This window comes from Dama dama, chromosome 20, assembly GCF_033118175.1.
Source record: "Dama dama isolate Ldn47 chromosome 20, ASM3311817v1, whole genome shotgun sequence".
NCBI lineage: Eukaryota > Metazoa > Chordata > Mammalia > Artiodactyla > Cervidae > Dama > Dama dama.
In genome coordinates, this window is record NC_083700.1 from 51,303,587 (window position 1) to 51,317,629 (window position 14,043).

The 14,043-nt window shown below is 41.9% G+C and overlaps 1 protein-coding gene across 3 annotated transcripts in view; it reads left to right on the forward strand.

The window, feature by feature from the left end:
* TGFBR3 (transforming growth factor beta receptor 3) overlaps nucleotides 1-14,043 on the forward strand; it is a 193,838-nt gene that overhangs the window by 151,261 nt on the left and 28,534 nt on the right. For all 3 annotated transcript variants that reach the window (XM_061121401.1, XM_061121399.1, XM_061121400.1), the window contains exons 8-12: nucleotides 5,038-5,227; nucleotides 6,877-7,211; nucleotides 7,621-7,773; nucleotides 10,652-10,792; nucleotides 10,951-11,109. In XM_061121401.1, the coding sequence (XP_060977384.1) occupies nucleotides 5,038-5,227; nucleotides 6,877-7,211; nucleotides 7,621-7,773; nucleotides 10,652-10,792; nucleotides 10,951-11,109 (978 nt within the window). The remainder of the gene's footprint in view (nucleotides 1-5,037; nucleotides 5,228-6,876; nucleotides 7,212-7,620; nucleotides 7,774-10,651; nucleotides 10,793-10,950; nucleotides 11,110-14,043) is intronic.

Sequence of the window (14,043 nt, forward strand, 5' to 3'; positions counted from 1 at the left end):
ATCCCCAGCCTGTTCCTAAGCATTCTATTTCATGAAGGAAATATACGCAAGAAGTTTAACTGGGTGGCATGATGGGCAGACAGCAGCTCACTTCTGGAAAAGTTAAATGTTGAAATTTGGTGGAATACATTTTTTCCAAGTATATTTAGGGAGATAGCTATTTGACAGAATATTGCAGCAAATTATATTAAAAGTTAAAGAAGAATTCCCCTTCTTCATTTTTAAAAAGATAATTACCTCTTTGCATGCATGCGTGCATGCTAAGTTGCTTCAGCGGTGTTCAACTCTTTGGGACCCTATGGACAGTAGACCGCCAGGCCCCTCTGCCCATGGGATTCTCCAGGCAAGAACACTGGAGTGGGTTACCATGCCCTCCTCTGGGGGATCTCCCTGACCCAGAGATCAAACCCTTGTCTCTTATGTCGCCTGCATTGGCAAGCGGGTTCTTTACCACTAGCACCACCTGGGAAGCCCAATTACATCTTTAGCATCTCTTTTTGTGGGCTTAAATGTTAGTGCATTGTCTTAAAAAATCTTTTTAAAATTAAATTTAAATTTAAATTAGAATTTAAAAATTGGAAGATAATTGCTTTACAATGTTGGTTTCTGCCATACAACAACATGAATTAGCCGCCAGTATACCTACATCCCCTCCCCCTTGAGCCTCCCTTCCACTCCGCCATTCCGCCCCTCTAGGTCATCACAGATCACCGGGCTAAGCTCTCTGTATTATAGGGAAACTTCCCACTAGCTATCTATCTTACTTGTTGGTAGTGTATATGTGTCAGTGCTACTTTCGCAATTCATCCCACCATCTCCTTCCCCTACTGTATCCACAAGTCTGTTCTGTACATCTGCGTCTCTATTCCTGCCCCGTATGTTGTCTTTTTTAAAAACTGTGGCCAGTTCTTCTTTCAGTGCCTGCACTGAATCAGTTGGAGTGGGGTTTATGTTTTCAGTGGGTTTATGTTTTGGGAGAGGGATGCCTTTGGCATTGGTATTGTTCATTCAGGGCACCTTCTATGTGACAACACAGTGAACAGAGCCAACAGTCCCCTAGGCGACATCCTATACGAGCATTTGCCAGAGGCAGTGGGTAAAGCCATGAGCACACACATCTTAATTTTAAAGTAATCATTTCTGGTTCCTGTGGGTTTTTTTTTTTTTTTAAACTTTTAGGGGATCCCAATAAATCATCATGTGTAGTGGTGATACATCAATTTGGTATTGAGCACAAAGCCCAGCAGTGATTTTCTAAAGTCAGAGCTGTTGTGATTGCTTTCCCTGGCGTGGCATGAGCAGTGTTGGTGACCTGGGCTGTTTGCAGCCTTTGCTGCCTGGCACACCAGCCAAATGTTTTTAATTTCAGAATAACAAAAACAGGAAAGGGAATCATGCTTTGAAAGGCAAAAACATACGGTACACTTTAATTCCCTGCTGGAGTTTTTGTGTAAATGTTCTCTTGGCCCTGACCCCTCGATGGCTCTTTCTCTCCCTGAGCATGTGTGCCTGGTCCAGGGCAGTCCTGGAGTTCACTCCAAAGGTCCCCACTTCTCCTATGAATCAGAGAGGCTAGAGAAAGAGATTGCTCATCTCAGTGCAAGATCTGTTTATACTGCTCTCCTTGGCTGTACTCCTGTTCCAGGCCAATTTTGGACAATGCATGACAACATTACTAAACAATTAGGTAATGTTTCACGATGTTCCTTTTTATTCTCCCAATCAGTTTCATGCTTTGTGATTTTTTAACTCCCGTCTCAGATGTGAGTTCTGACTGTGCTGGGACGGAAAGTTACCTGCTAATAAAAAAGGTAGAGTGGAGAGAGTGCTGGCTTTGGGGCCAGCCAGGTCTGGATTCAAATCCTATTTCCAATTGCTGTTATCCCAGTTGATCCTGGGCAATCTCATTGAACTTTGAGTCTGTTTCCTTACCTGTGAAATGTATACAATGATAATACTCACCTTGAGAGTTCTTGTGAGGTTTAGCAGAGTCCATTCATTCATTCAACAAATATTTGTTAAGTATGCCCTGGGTATTTATTTCATCTAAAGCAGTCAGCATACTGCCTGCACATGGTGAGTTCTCAGCTACATGTACTACTTAACTTCTGTGAGCCTCAGGTTCCTCTTCTCTAGAAAAGAGTAGTGCCTACTTCTTACATTTTGGAGTAGAATTAAATAAGAAAACACATATTAAGCACTTAGCACAGTGCCTGCCATAAAAGATCGTGGTAGGGAGTGGGTTTCTATCTTCCTTCTATTAGCAATTCTTTAAGAGTTTGTAGGGACAATTGACAAAGTGAAGACGAAGACAAATGTCTACTAAAGGAATTGTGTGGAACTTGATGGGGCAAATTTAAAGAAAAGCACACCATTAAACATAGGTGGGGTGTGTATGTGTGTGTGTGATATGATGTGGGCAGAATGAACCCTCTAAAAGACAGGATGGCCCAAAGAGACACAGAAGGTTGTGCTGGGGCCAGATGGGATTACTAGAAGTGTCCATATTACATCATCATGCCCAGCTCTGGCTTTTAATTCAGGGCCTTTATGGACCATGCATAATCACATTTTGGAAAAGACTCCAAAACATAAAAGAATAGATGGAGATAACTTGTTAGAAATTTTCTGTTGTATGATTTCATAGGGCCTCAGGGCTTAAAGTTTGCAAATAGTGAGTTTATTCTTAGAAGAGATATTTTTTAATCCCATTGGGAATATGGACTGCACCCTCTGCCTAACTTTTCCTTCAGCCCCCACCCTCCCAGATACCAGCAGTTTTGATGCAGGTGTGTGGATGGTGGGGAGAGGGGAAGGTACCCAGACTCTACTTAACTCATTGTCCTTCATGAAGATATGGCTGGGAAAGATGGCGGTGGTATTTGAGACCTCCTTGAATACTCTCTAATGGAGTAGCTATACTGAGGCCTTGGGAGCCTGGGGACTCCCAGAAATACAGGATAAGGAACCCATTCATTGCTGGGAACCAACTTGCCTGCCATTGTCCCAAACCTTGTTGCTTTACAAATGCATAGATAGATTTCTAGCCTTGTAAATCCTGAGGTGTAATCAATATGAGTTGTGCTGACAGCTCCTAGTGTTCATGTGGAAAGGTGTAAACAACTCATTCCATATTGCTACAAAAAGAACAGGTGGCAGTTATGATGATAGTATTCTGGAAATACAGTATTTTCTCAGCTGTCCAACAACATGAAAGACTAGGGCAGATGAGGCCAAGCAGTATTGTTTAGGTCAGTGTTGCAACTCCAGCCAATCAAAACGACAGGCTGCCTTGAAAGCCCGGAAGAAGCTGTGCTGAAAAAACTGCTGTTGACTCAATGAGTAACAAGGTCTAGGAACTAATTGGATCCTTCTTTACTTTATTTTAGTTTCCTTCCGTCCTCCTCCTCTCCCTCTCCTCTTTCTTCTTTCCCTTTCCCTGAGGAATGTTTTCTGAACCCCAGTAAGAGCAGAATAATCCAAATCTGTGGAACTGAGTTTTTTTTTTTTTTTTTTTTTTTGCTAATGGGTACAGAACTTGGTTAAAGCTCTTTCTGGTCCCTTTGCGTGCATTATTGTGACTTGCTTATCTGATAAGCATTTCGGGTAGTAGAAAAATATACTGGGTGAGATTCTTTCAGCTTTGAATTGAAAATGTGTGTCCTCAGCCAGTATCCCACAACCAGAGAGGCCAAGAGAACTTAGAGGCTACGAATCTTCTATGGTTTTATAGTGGGAAAGGATTAATATTTAGTCATGTTAGGGGCAAACAGAATGGGAAACAAATGGGGAATTTAGGAAAAATGCTGCATGTATGCAGAAGAAAATAATTGGGCATGGAAATTAAAGTGATTTTTATACGGCATGAAATGGCGTAATCCACTTGCTAGAAGGGCCTTCCAGCCCTGTAGGAACAGATGTTGAAAATGTGGTGACTTCCCTTTAGCTGTTCCCTGCAGCATTCAGCTCCCTCACCATCTGAGAAGATCACTGCAGTAGGATCAGAGTGTAATGTGAAATTTACCTTCCATGTTCTTATTACTCAGAGTCCTTCAATATTCTTTCCTGGAAAGATTTCTGTCACTCAGTTTTAATTTTTAACTGACTACCAAATTAAAGTTAATTTTAAGAGTTACTTGTATTGTGGGATAAAAGTATTGGTACTTAGAGGCATGGTGGCTTAATTAATATTTTAGACCATAAAATCTAACCATATTCCATTAATAGAACTGGCAAATGTCTATAGTTACAGGATTGCTAAATTGATCATAAGTTATAAGTGAAATATCGACTTTGGTTGTTTCACCCTGTGGCATTCATAGTTTACAAAGATAGGATAGTCTCCACAGTGAAGTAACTAGGTTGTGCCTTCTTTCGTTTAACTATAGGATATAGGAAGTAGAGGGTTCCTTGGTGGCTCAGCAGTAAAGAATCTACCTGCCAATGCAGGAGATGCAGGTTCGATCCCTGGGTGGGGGAGATCCCCTGGAGAAGGAAATAGCAACCCACTTCAGTATTCTTGCTAGGAATATCCCATGGACAGAGGAGCCTGACGGGTATTGCAAAAGGGTTGGATGTGACTTAGCATCAACATAGAAATAACAACAACAACATAGAAAGCAGAACACAGGCATGTTCAGATAATATAGCATACACATTTCTGTATACTTAATATATAATTTTAAATAAAAATAATAAAAGTTTTGTATCATATTTGATGTGTGTGTTAATAATTTAAACATTAACACTAGTGACATGCTAATCATGCTTATGATAATTAGATTATCCACTAATGACAAAAATGATTATGTTATTTGTATCAACATAAGCAACCCAAATGATGTGACCAGTCAGCATGAATAGATATTTCTTAATCTGCTGTTACAAGTTTTCACATTAGTGTTCTTAGCCCAAGGAAAGTAGGGATCAAAAGAATAAATAGTTTGCTTATACACAATAGAGAATCTATTTGTTTCAGGTATTAAGGCACTGTTTAATTTTATAGACTCATGAGTGAAATTTTATTATTATCTTCAGGCTCCTAATAGTATTGGCTTTGGGAAAGAAAGTGAAAGATCTATGATAATGACCAAATCAAAAAGAGATGACATTCCTTCAACCCAAGGGAGTCTGGTCAAGTGGGCTTTGGACAATGGCTATAGTCCAGTAACATCATACACGGTGGCTCCTATGGCTAATAGATTCCATCTTCGGCTTGAAAGCAGTGGTAAGTATGATTTTTTTTTTTTTGTTGCTGTTTGTATAAAAAACATCCCCCCAAATGTGCTTTCCAATGAGGAACTTTCATTTCAACTCATAGGGTGCTGTTTTTCTGTTGCTAATTTTAACAATTCATTTGACTACTTTTTACTGTAAAGCTTAAAGTTACATAGAATTGTGCTAGATTATTTTGGGGAAACTATCTTGAATACAGACTTTTTACTAACGCAGAGTCAGTTGCGTTCTGGAAAACTTTGTTATAGATCACTTTCTCTCTGCATATATTAAGGATAAATTAGTCTGGGTTCTTTTCTCAGAGGAGCCCAGTGATCACTTTGGGCTGAGATACAGGGACAGCAGGAGAGAAGTCTTAGGTCAGGCCAGATCTCACAGGAAGTCACGAGGACTCATACTTGTGCTTTCTCATGCTCACCCAGAGGGAATAATATAGGAGTTACTACCCCACTTAGATGGAGGAGAAAGCAGAGGCTTAATAAGTTCTTTGAAGTTCTCTTATAGCAACTAAGACTTGAACCCCAGGTTTTCTGATCCCTAGATCTTTTGCTCATTGCATGGTACCACAACTGAGTGCAGGGTTGGTAGAATGAAGGTTGGGAGTCCAGGTTTAAGTCCCAGCCCTGGTATTTGATCACTGTTTTTGGAAGTTGCTTAACTCCTGAGCCTCTGATTCTTCCTCGGCCATATGGGGGAAACAATAGGACCCATCTCACAGGGTGGTTGTGAAGGTTTTTTGTTAACAAATTAAAAACCTCCAAACCTCTTCCTTCTTTTGGACCCATACAACTAACTGTGCCATCCTTAAAAAAAAAAAAAAAGGTATTGAAGGAGCACTGATGTCTACTGCCATCCTCTTTTCCAATTCCCATTGCAGGATGGATTAACCTTAAGTATATATCAGTTGACTTTGAAGGAATAATTGAAGCTAAGCAGCTTTTTCTTTTTATGGGGGGGACTAGGTTCTAAAAGGCCAAGGTACCTAGATATCTGTTAGAATTTAGCAGTGAAATAGGAGGTAGCAAAATAATTTCAAAATAGAAGTATTATTTCAAGAAATCTTTAGAGAGACTGTCCTAAAGAATCTCTAGATTCAAGGAAAGTATTTCATTGGCATTTGAATGGAATAATATCATCCCACATAACTTATTCAAATAGTAGATTTTTTTTATAGTTTGAAGGGCCTTAGAAATCATCTAATGCAGCAGTTCTTAATCTTGGCTGCACCTTGGGATCACATGGGGAGCTTTAAAACGTAATGATTTAAAGAGAGTTCAGTCCTTAATTGGGCCGGGCTACAGCCTGAGCATAGGGGTGCTTTTTTTTCAGCTCCCAGAGCGATTCAGTATGCAGCCAGAGTTGAGAACCACTGGTATAATCCAACCTCTTAATTTAAAAAATTGGGAAACCAAAGCACAGAGAAGTAAGCTACTTACCCAAAGCCATCAGACCAGTTAGAAAGAACATCAGGATTAGAATTCAGGCTTCGAGACAGACTCCACATCTTTATACATTGCTCGTTAAGGATAATTTTACATATGCCCATTCTTTGCTCTTTCCTCCCATTCTCACTTCTCATGATAATGATTGTGACCTGCCATCAAACACTGATGATGTTCTGTCTTCTTCTCTTACCATCAGAGGAGATGAGAGATGAGGAGGTCCATACCATCCCTCCTGAGCTACGGATCCTGCTGGGCCCTGGCACTCTGCCTGCCCTGGACAACCCACCCATTCGGGGAGGGGGAGGCCGAAATGGAGGTTTCCCTTTTCCCTTCCCTGACATCTCCAGGAGAGGCCGGAAGGAAGGGGGTGAAGATGGGATCCCTCGGCCAAAGGACCCTGTCATCCCCAGCATCCATCTGTCCCCTGGTCCCAGAGAGCCAGAGGAGGTGCAGGGCAGCACAGATGTTGCCCTGTCTGTCAAGTGTGACAATGAGAAGATGACTGTGGCTGTAGACAAAGACTCTTTTCAGGTTGGTGCAGTTTCTTAAAGGAGAGAAGGGGAGGTTACCTCCCTGTCCATCTCCCCTCAGTCTGTGTGAGTTATTTCCAGCTCTTTCACTTTTGCACTCTGGAGATTTGATGCTGTTTTCTCAGTTGGATGGGCTCACTTCCCCTTGGCTCTGAGTCTCCCCCGGTTCCTGTTCTCGTGAGGGGGGGTTCCAGATCCTTGTGTGTCAATATTTTGCTATTGAATTTCCAAGGCCAACAAACACAATTCTGGGGCTGTTGAGAGATGGTAGGTTGAAAGGAGGTAAGCGGGGGAGAGGGAGTGCAGGCTTCCAGTGACCTTTATTTGGAAGACCAGGCAAAATGTGTTAACTGCATGCTGTAGAATGGCCTGTGGGCCCCACTTTATGTCTTTGGTGGTGGTTGTTTCAGGCCAGCGGCTACTCTGGGATGGAGCTCAGCTTGTTGGATCCCACCTGCAAGGCCAAGACAAATGACACCCACTTCATTTTGGAGTCTCCCCTGAATGGCTGTGGGACTCGGCTCCGGCGAGCAGCCCCTGATGGTGTGGTTTACTACAACTCCGTGAGTGTTCTCCAGGACAAAGCTTTCCCTTTGCCTGAGCCTTGCTGGGTGTTACCTTAAAATTAGTCTTAAGATTTCTATGAAAGTGAGGAGGGCCATATGCCCCAGACTTGAATGAAGCCCAGTGTTGGTTCTTAACAAAATTGGAGGTACTCTGACCCTGAACACTTTTGTTTTGTTGGTGAGTCTGTGGGAGTTGGGAGGCCCTGCCTTCTCGGCTGGAACATTTGTGATGATCTTTCCCACCCTTACTTCCATCTCCTGGTGGCAAAGCGTTCACTGGCAAGGTGATTATGGCCTTTTCTGGCTCAGCTGCAGGCTCCGATGGCCTGGTTCACATGAGGACAAACTCCAAGGCTGTGAATGAGCACCTCTGTACAGCTGAGCTAACCAGATCCATGGTTCATCTGAGATCCATGGCCTCATCTGAGGCATGTCTAGAAGTAGGAGAACTTTTCCCTCCCTCATGAACAAAAGAACCAAAAGAGAGAAGTCTGAAAAGGTCCTTGGAGAAATTGTTAAATCTCTCTCCATCCTTAGAAAAGACCCTAAATTAAAGAACATCTACTTTCGAAGTTACCCAGAGATTCCCCAATGATAGTCATTGCAGTAGCTATCCTTCACTTTCCAGACATCATTCTTGGCAGTTCACCTTAATCTTTTCAGATTAAATCTGTTTATGTAGAGGTGGACACTACACAGTGAATGTTACAAGAATTTGAACATGAAATTTCAAAAGGACTTTAAAGTGGTAATTTTGCAATTTGAGTTGTACTTTTGATGACGAAAACAGGGCTCAAAGATCCCCGTGTCCAGCTTTGATGTGTGTGTATGTGTCTGCGCTCAGTGCCTACCTGGCTTTGGCATGAGCTGGGGAGGCCCCAACGACTATGTTTATTCACTGCTGGTCCACACATAGGACCCAGCCAGAGAAGAGACTGGCTTTCTGGTCAGCATGGCTCATGTGGGGACTGACTCTCCTGTGAGCCAAGTTTATTGTTCCTCAGATAATTTTAGAATGTTTGAGCTGGAAAGAACCCTAAGATGATCTCATTCAGCGTCCTCATTTCACAGGTGAGGAAATTGAACTCCGGGGAGTTAAGAGACTTGTTTGGATTTGAGAGACAAGTTAGCGGTAGAGCCAGGACTGAATCCAGCTTCCCGACCTCTCATCCACTGATCTACCCCCAGCCCTAGGCTGGAGCAGCTACTCCGCTTTGTTACTGAAATTATTTATTAACCTTTGACTTCTATGATGAACACTCTTCTGCCAATTCCAACACTCATTTTCTTGCAATTATCCAGTTTTTCCAGATGTAATGAGTGTCATATATTACTGGTATACTTGATTTTGGAATTTTAAACTTTTAAAAAAATATTTCTATGTATTTTTGGCCGTGCTAGGTCTTTGTGGCTGTGCAGGCTTCCCCTAGTTGCAGTGCACGGGCTTCTCACTGCAGGGGCCTCCCTTGTTGCGGAGCACGGGCTGTAGGGCACATGAGCTTCAGCGGTTGCAGCTCCCAGGCTCTGAGCACAGGCTCAGTAGTTATGGCTCCCGGGCTTAGTGGCTCTGAGGCAAGTAGGATCTTCCCAGATCACGGATCAAACCTATGTCTCCTACATTGGCAGGCGGATTCTTTACCACTGAGACCCCAGGGAAGCCCTGGAATTTTAAACTTTGATTTGAATTAACGCCAATAAGAGGCCATGGTAGCTGGTTAAGTTAAAAAAAAAAAAAGTGCCATCTACCTCAGGAGAGAAAAGTATATTGCTTCTTCTTCTTTTTTAAAAAAATTATTATAGGGTAAGTAATAACCTACCTTGCTTCAGTTGCATCACTGCTTTCTTTGAGGACCTGGGAAAGAATAGAGAGGCAGTTTTCCTTCATTTCTTTCCCATTCTGCTCTCCTCTCAGTGGCTATTTTAACCATTTCTTCCAGTTGTAATTGTTTGTAGTAGTTTTCAGACTTAATATCTATTTTCATTTTACAACATATTCAAAATCTAAGGAGGTGGAGCATAAAATCAAACAAATATTATAACTATCCCATGTATGCAAATAAATTAGGAGTTAATTTATGGAGTCCTAATCCCTGGGTGAATTTTTTCATTTTACATAGAACTAACCTTCTACCAATGTTAAGATAGGCTTTCATGGCATAGAACTTGATGTTCTTTCCTGCATCTATACCTCATACAGGAGATAGTGGGGGAGATGGATGCATATAGGAGAATTCTGGGTGAGGAGAGAATGGCTCAATAGTGAACATCAGGTTCTTTGCTTCTGACTCAAACCAAACTTTACCAAATCTTCTTCTTTTTTTTTTTAATATTTATTTATTTGGCTGTGTGGGCCCTTGGCATGCAAATTCTTAGTTGCAGCATGTGGAATATGGTTCCCTGACCAGGGATGAAACACAGGCCCCTTGCATTGTGGAGCTCAGAGTCTTAAGCCACTGGACCACCAGGGAAGTCCCTATCAAATCTTGACAGACACAACTTACAGGAACTCCTTGGATTAGCCAAATCAGTGTTTCTTAGAGTTTTCAGTATAAAGGTCCCTAAGGAGAAACTCCCCCACCCCCTACAGTACAGGTGGGCCTGTTGAAAACTCCACCCAACCCCATTTCAGTGTCTGGTGTTTTCACACTATTTGAAATACATATTTTATTTTAAATCTTAATTTATCATGCATTGGGCTTCTTCTTTTTCATTTCTTTCAGGATAAAATCCTAAAAAAACTTGGAGGCTTTTTTTTTTTAAATCAAGTCAGATTTTCAGTTCACCTCAGAATTTATTACATGGGTGTTTATGTGAGGTGGAACCAAAGGTATGTGATTGGGTGTTTTCATAACATTGTGCTTTCCTTGCCTTTTAGATTGTGATTCAGGTTCCACCCTCTGGGGATAGTAGTGGCTGGCCAGATGGTTATGAAGATTTGGAGTCTGGTGATAATGGATTTCCGGGAGATATGGATGAAGGGGACACTTCCTTCTTCAGCCGACCTGAAATTGTGGTGGTATGTGTTTGTAGGAGGTAGTTTATAGAGGTAGTTTTTGGTTGGCTTTAGTCGGGGACCATTGGAAAATAAAATCAGATGTTAAAGGCTAAAGCTCCTAAAGCTACAAGCTTCATTTGACTGTGATTTATTTCCATCTGTTTTCTTCTTTTCTCCAGTTTAATTGTAGCCTGCGGCAGGTGGGGAATCCCCGTAGCTTCCAGGACGAACCCAACAGAAACGTCACCTTCAACATGGAGCTGTACAACACTGACCTCTTTCTTGTGCCCTCCCAGGGGGTCTTCTCTGTGGCAGAGAATGGACACGTTTATGTTGAGGTGAGACCCATATGTTAGATGTTAGCCTTGGACTGTTAGGTTAGCCGAGATTTGAGATTCGTAGCGGTTCCAGAGCATGAGTGGAAGCCCCTGGGGGCAGACCTCTTACTGCCTTCCTTAGCCTTAACCAGCTCTGGGTGAAGGCTTCACTCCGAAGACGCTTCCACATTGATTTCTGACCAAAGCAGGAAATTTCAGGGTTCATTGCATTATGCTAAATGGAGAGAGCATTTTATAGATGAATGGATGAAATGTTTTGTTTTTTTTAATCAGGGCGTAAATTCTAATAAAACCTTGTCTTTACTTTGTCCTTTGTATTTTTGCCAAAGGCATTCATTCAGTAGTTGCAATATCAGAGTTAACAAAGGAATATTTCAAACCCCCTCAGAGACTATCTTTTAAATTGTGCATACTTTTGAGTGAAATATTGTATGTCACCATAGCTCATGAAAATTGTTTTTTTTCCCCTAGATCATTATCTAAATGTATCTATGGTGGTGGTTTGGTGGTTTAGTTGCTAAGTCCTGTCTGACTCTTTTGACCCCATGGACTGTAGCCTGCTAGGCTCCTCTGTCCATGGGATTCTCCAGGCAAGAATACTGAAATGGGTTGCCATTTCCTTCTCCAGGGGATCTTCCCGACTGAGGGATCAAACCCAGGTCCCCTGCATTGCAGGCAGATTCTTTACCAACTAAGTTATGAGGGAAGCCCCAATGTATCTATAAATTTGTTAAAATTATTTCCTATATATAACAGTAATAACCACACATAGTGTAAATCTGTGGAGTGACTACAGAACTATTAGGTAGTGGTGGTAATAATGAAATAACAACAGCTAAAGTTTATTGTAGATTTATTTTGTGCCAAGCTCAGTTATAAGTTCTCGTATTCTTCTGAGCAGTTCTATGACACGGGACTGTTAATATCCCCATTTTGTGGGTGAGGAAATTGAGGCCCAAATTTGTCTGAGGTCACACAGTTAGTACCTAGTAGAGTTCAGAGTCAGAGTTCATACTCAGTCCATCGGGCTCCAGAGACCACACTGTTGTCCACAGGATGCCATCATTTATCCTCAAAGTGCCATTTTAAAGGGGGAGAAAATGTAACCTCTTTGCAGTGCAAATACCCGAGTTCACAGACTGGATTCTAGAGCAGAGAATTATCCTCATGGCCCCAGATGTCTGCTGGTCTTACAGGAAAGTCGTCCTCTATCGAGCTGGTTTTGGTGCTAAGATGTAGGCTGGTGTCCTCCACTATGGGAGGAGGGAGAAGCTTAAGGGGCCAAAATGGGATACTTCCATATATTAAAAGTGACTTCAGTACACATATTTCTATTTAAGAAAGACAAATAACTCACATTTGTACTGATTCTGGGACGGAGCCCATAGGCTCTAGACATTTTCTTGGATCATCTCCTCCTTTCTGATTTCCCTCTTCTGAGAGATCGTCTCTTTCATTGGGTACTCCTTTTTCTATTAGGGAAGATATACTGCTCTCTATGTGCTGTCCCTAATCAGAGCTCTCTCCTAATCCAACATTGGTGTTTTCGTCTTGCTAGTCCAGCTGCTCCATCCACATGTGTGGTTGGTTAGTGATGCACTATTGTGCTGTAGGTTTTAGGGGCGCTGCTTAACTGCAGTTTGTTCTTTTCCAGATGTGTGCCTGACTTTGCCAATTTATGGCTTTGCTGCCTTAAATCTTCCTCATACATCCAACTCTGGATGTTTTGGGTTTTCTCCCTCCTCCCCAACTGCCTCCCCCAACCCCCAGTGCTGGCTTACTTGAAATACATTTTCTTTTTCATTCTTATTTTCCCATTTATATATCATCTAATATTGTTCATAATTGAATTGAATCAAAGACATTGTGAAAGTGATGGAAAAAAATGAACCAAGTCTTTTTGCTATGCCATTTTAAACATCATTAAATGATATGTGAAAGTCGCTCAGTCGTGTCCAACTCTTTGCGACCCCATGGACTATACAGTCCATGGAGTTCTCCAGGCCAGAATTCTGGAGTGGGTAGCTGTTTCCCTCCCCAGGGGATCTTCCCAGGTCTCCCACATTGCAGGCGGATTCTTTACCAGCTGAGCCACCAGGGAAAATACATAATAATATACTGAAGAGAATTTGGGGGAAGGGGGAAATGTTATAAACTACTTTATTTTAAAATTGTTTTAAACCACATAAAATATGAGAGCAAATTGGCGTATATTTTGCTAAATAGGATAGTAGCCATGCCTAGTCTTTTTTTTCTCAGTTTGGACTCTACCACTGATAAAATCTTTTATTTGGGGAAAGTAAGTAAAACTTAATCATTGACTTGCTCTAAAGAGCTATTTCCATGTTTCCTCTTGTGGCCATCCTTATCACATCCCCTCCCAGAATCTCTTATTTTCTCTAGATTATAGTCTCTTCCTTTAATCCAAGACGTTATCAGTTTTGCCACTTGGTCTTTGGTCATCTTTGGGTGGTAGTTGGTCACACTGTTGGCAGATTTTCTTTCAGTTCATTTGTCTTGGGAAATTAAAAATATAAGTCTATATATTGTTTTCGTTGTTCTGTAGATAAGTTGTGTCCAGCTCTTTGCAGCCTCATGAACTGCAGCACACCAGGCTTCTCTGTCCATCACTGTCTCCCTGAGTTTCCTCAAACTCATGTCCATTGAGTCAGTGATGCCAGCCAACCATCTCATCCTCTGACGCCCCCTTCTCCATTGCCCTCAGTCTTTCCCAGCATCAGGGGCTTTTCCAGTGAGTCAGCTCTTCACATCAGGTGGCCAAAGTACTGGAGCTTCAGCTTCAGCATCAGTCCTTCCGGTGAATATTCAGGGTTGATGTCTGATAGAACCCCCCAAATTTAAATCTAGATTAGTGCTACTAGTGTCAGCTGGCATTTCCTAACTACCAGAGAGCCGTGTTGTGTGCATGTAATT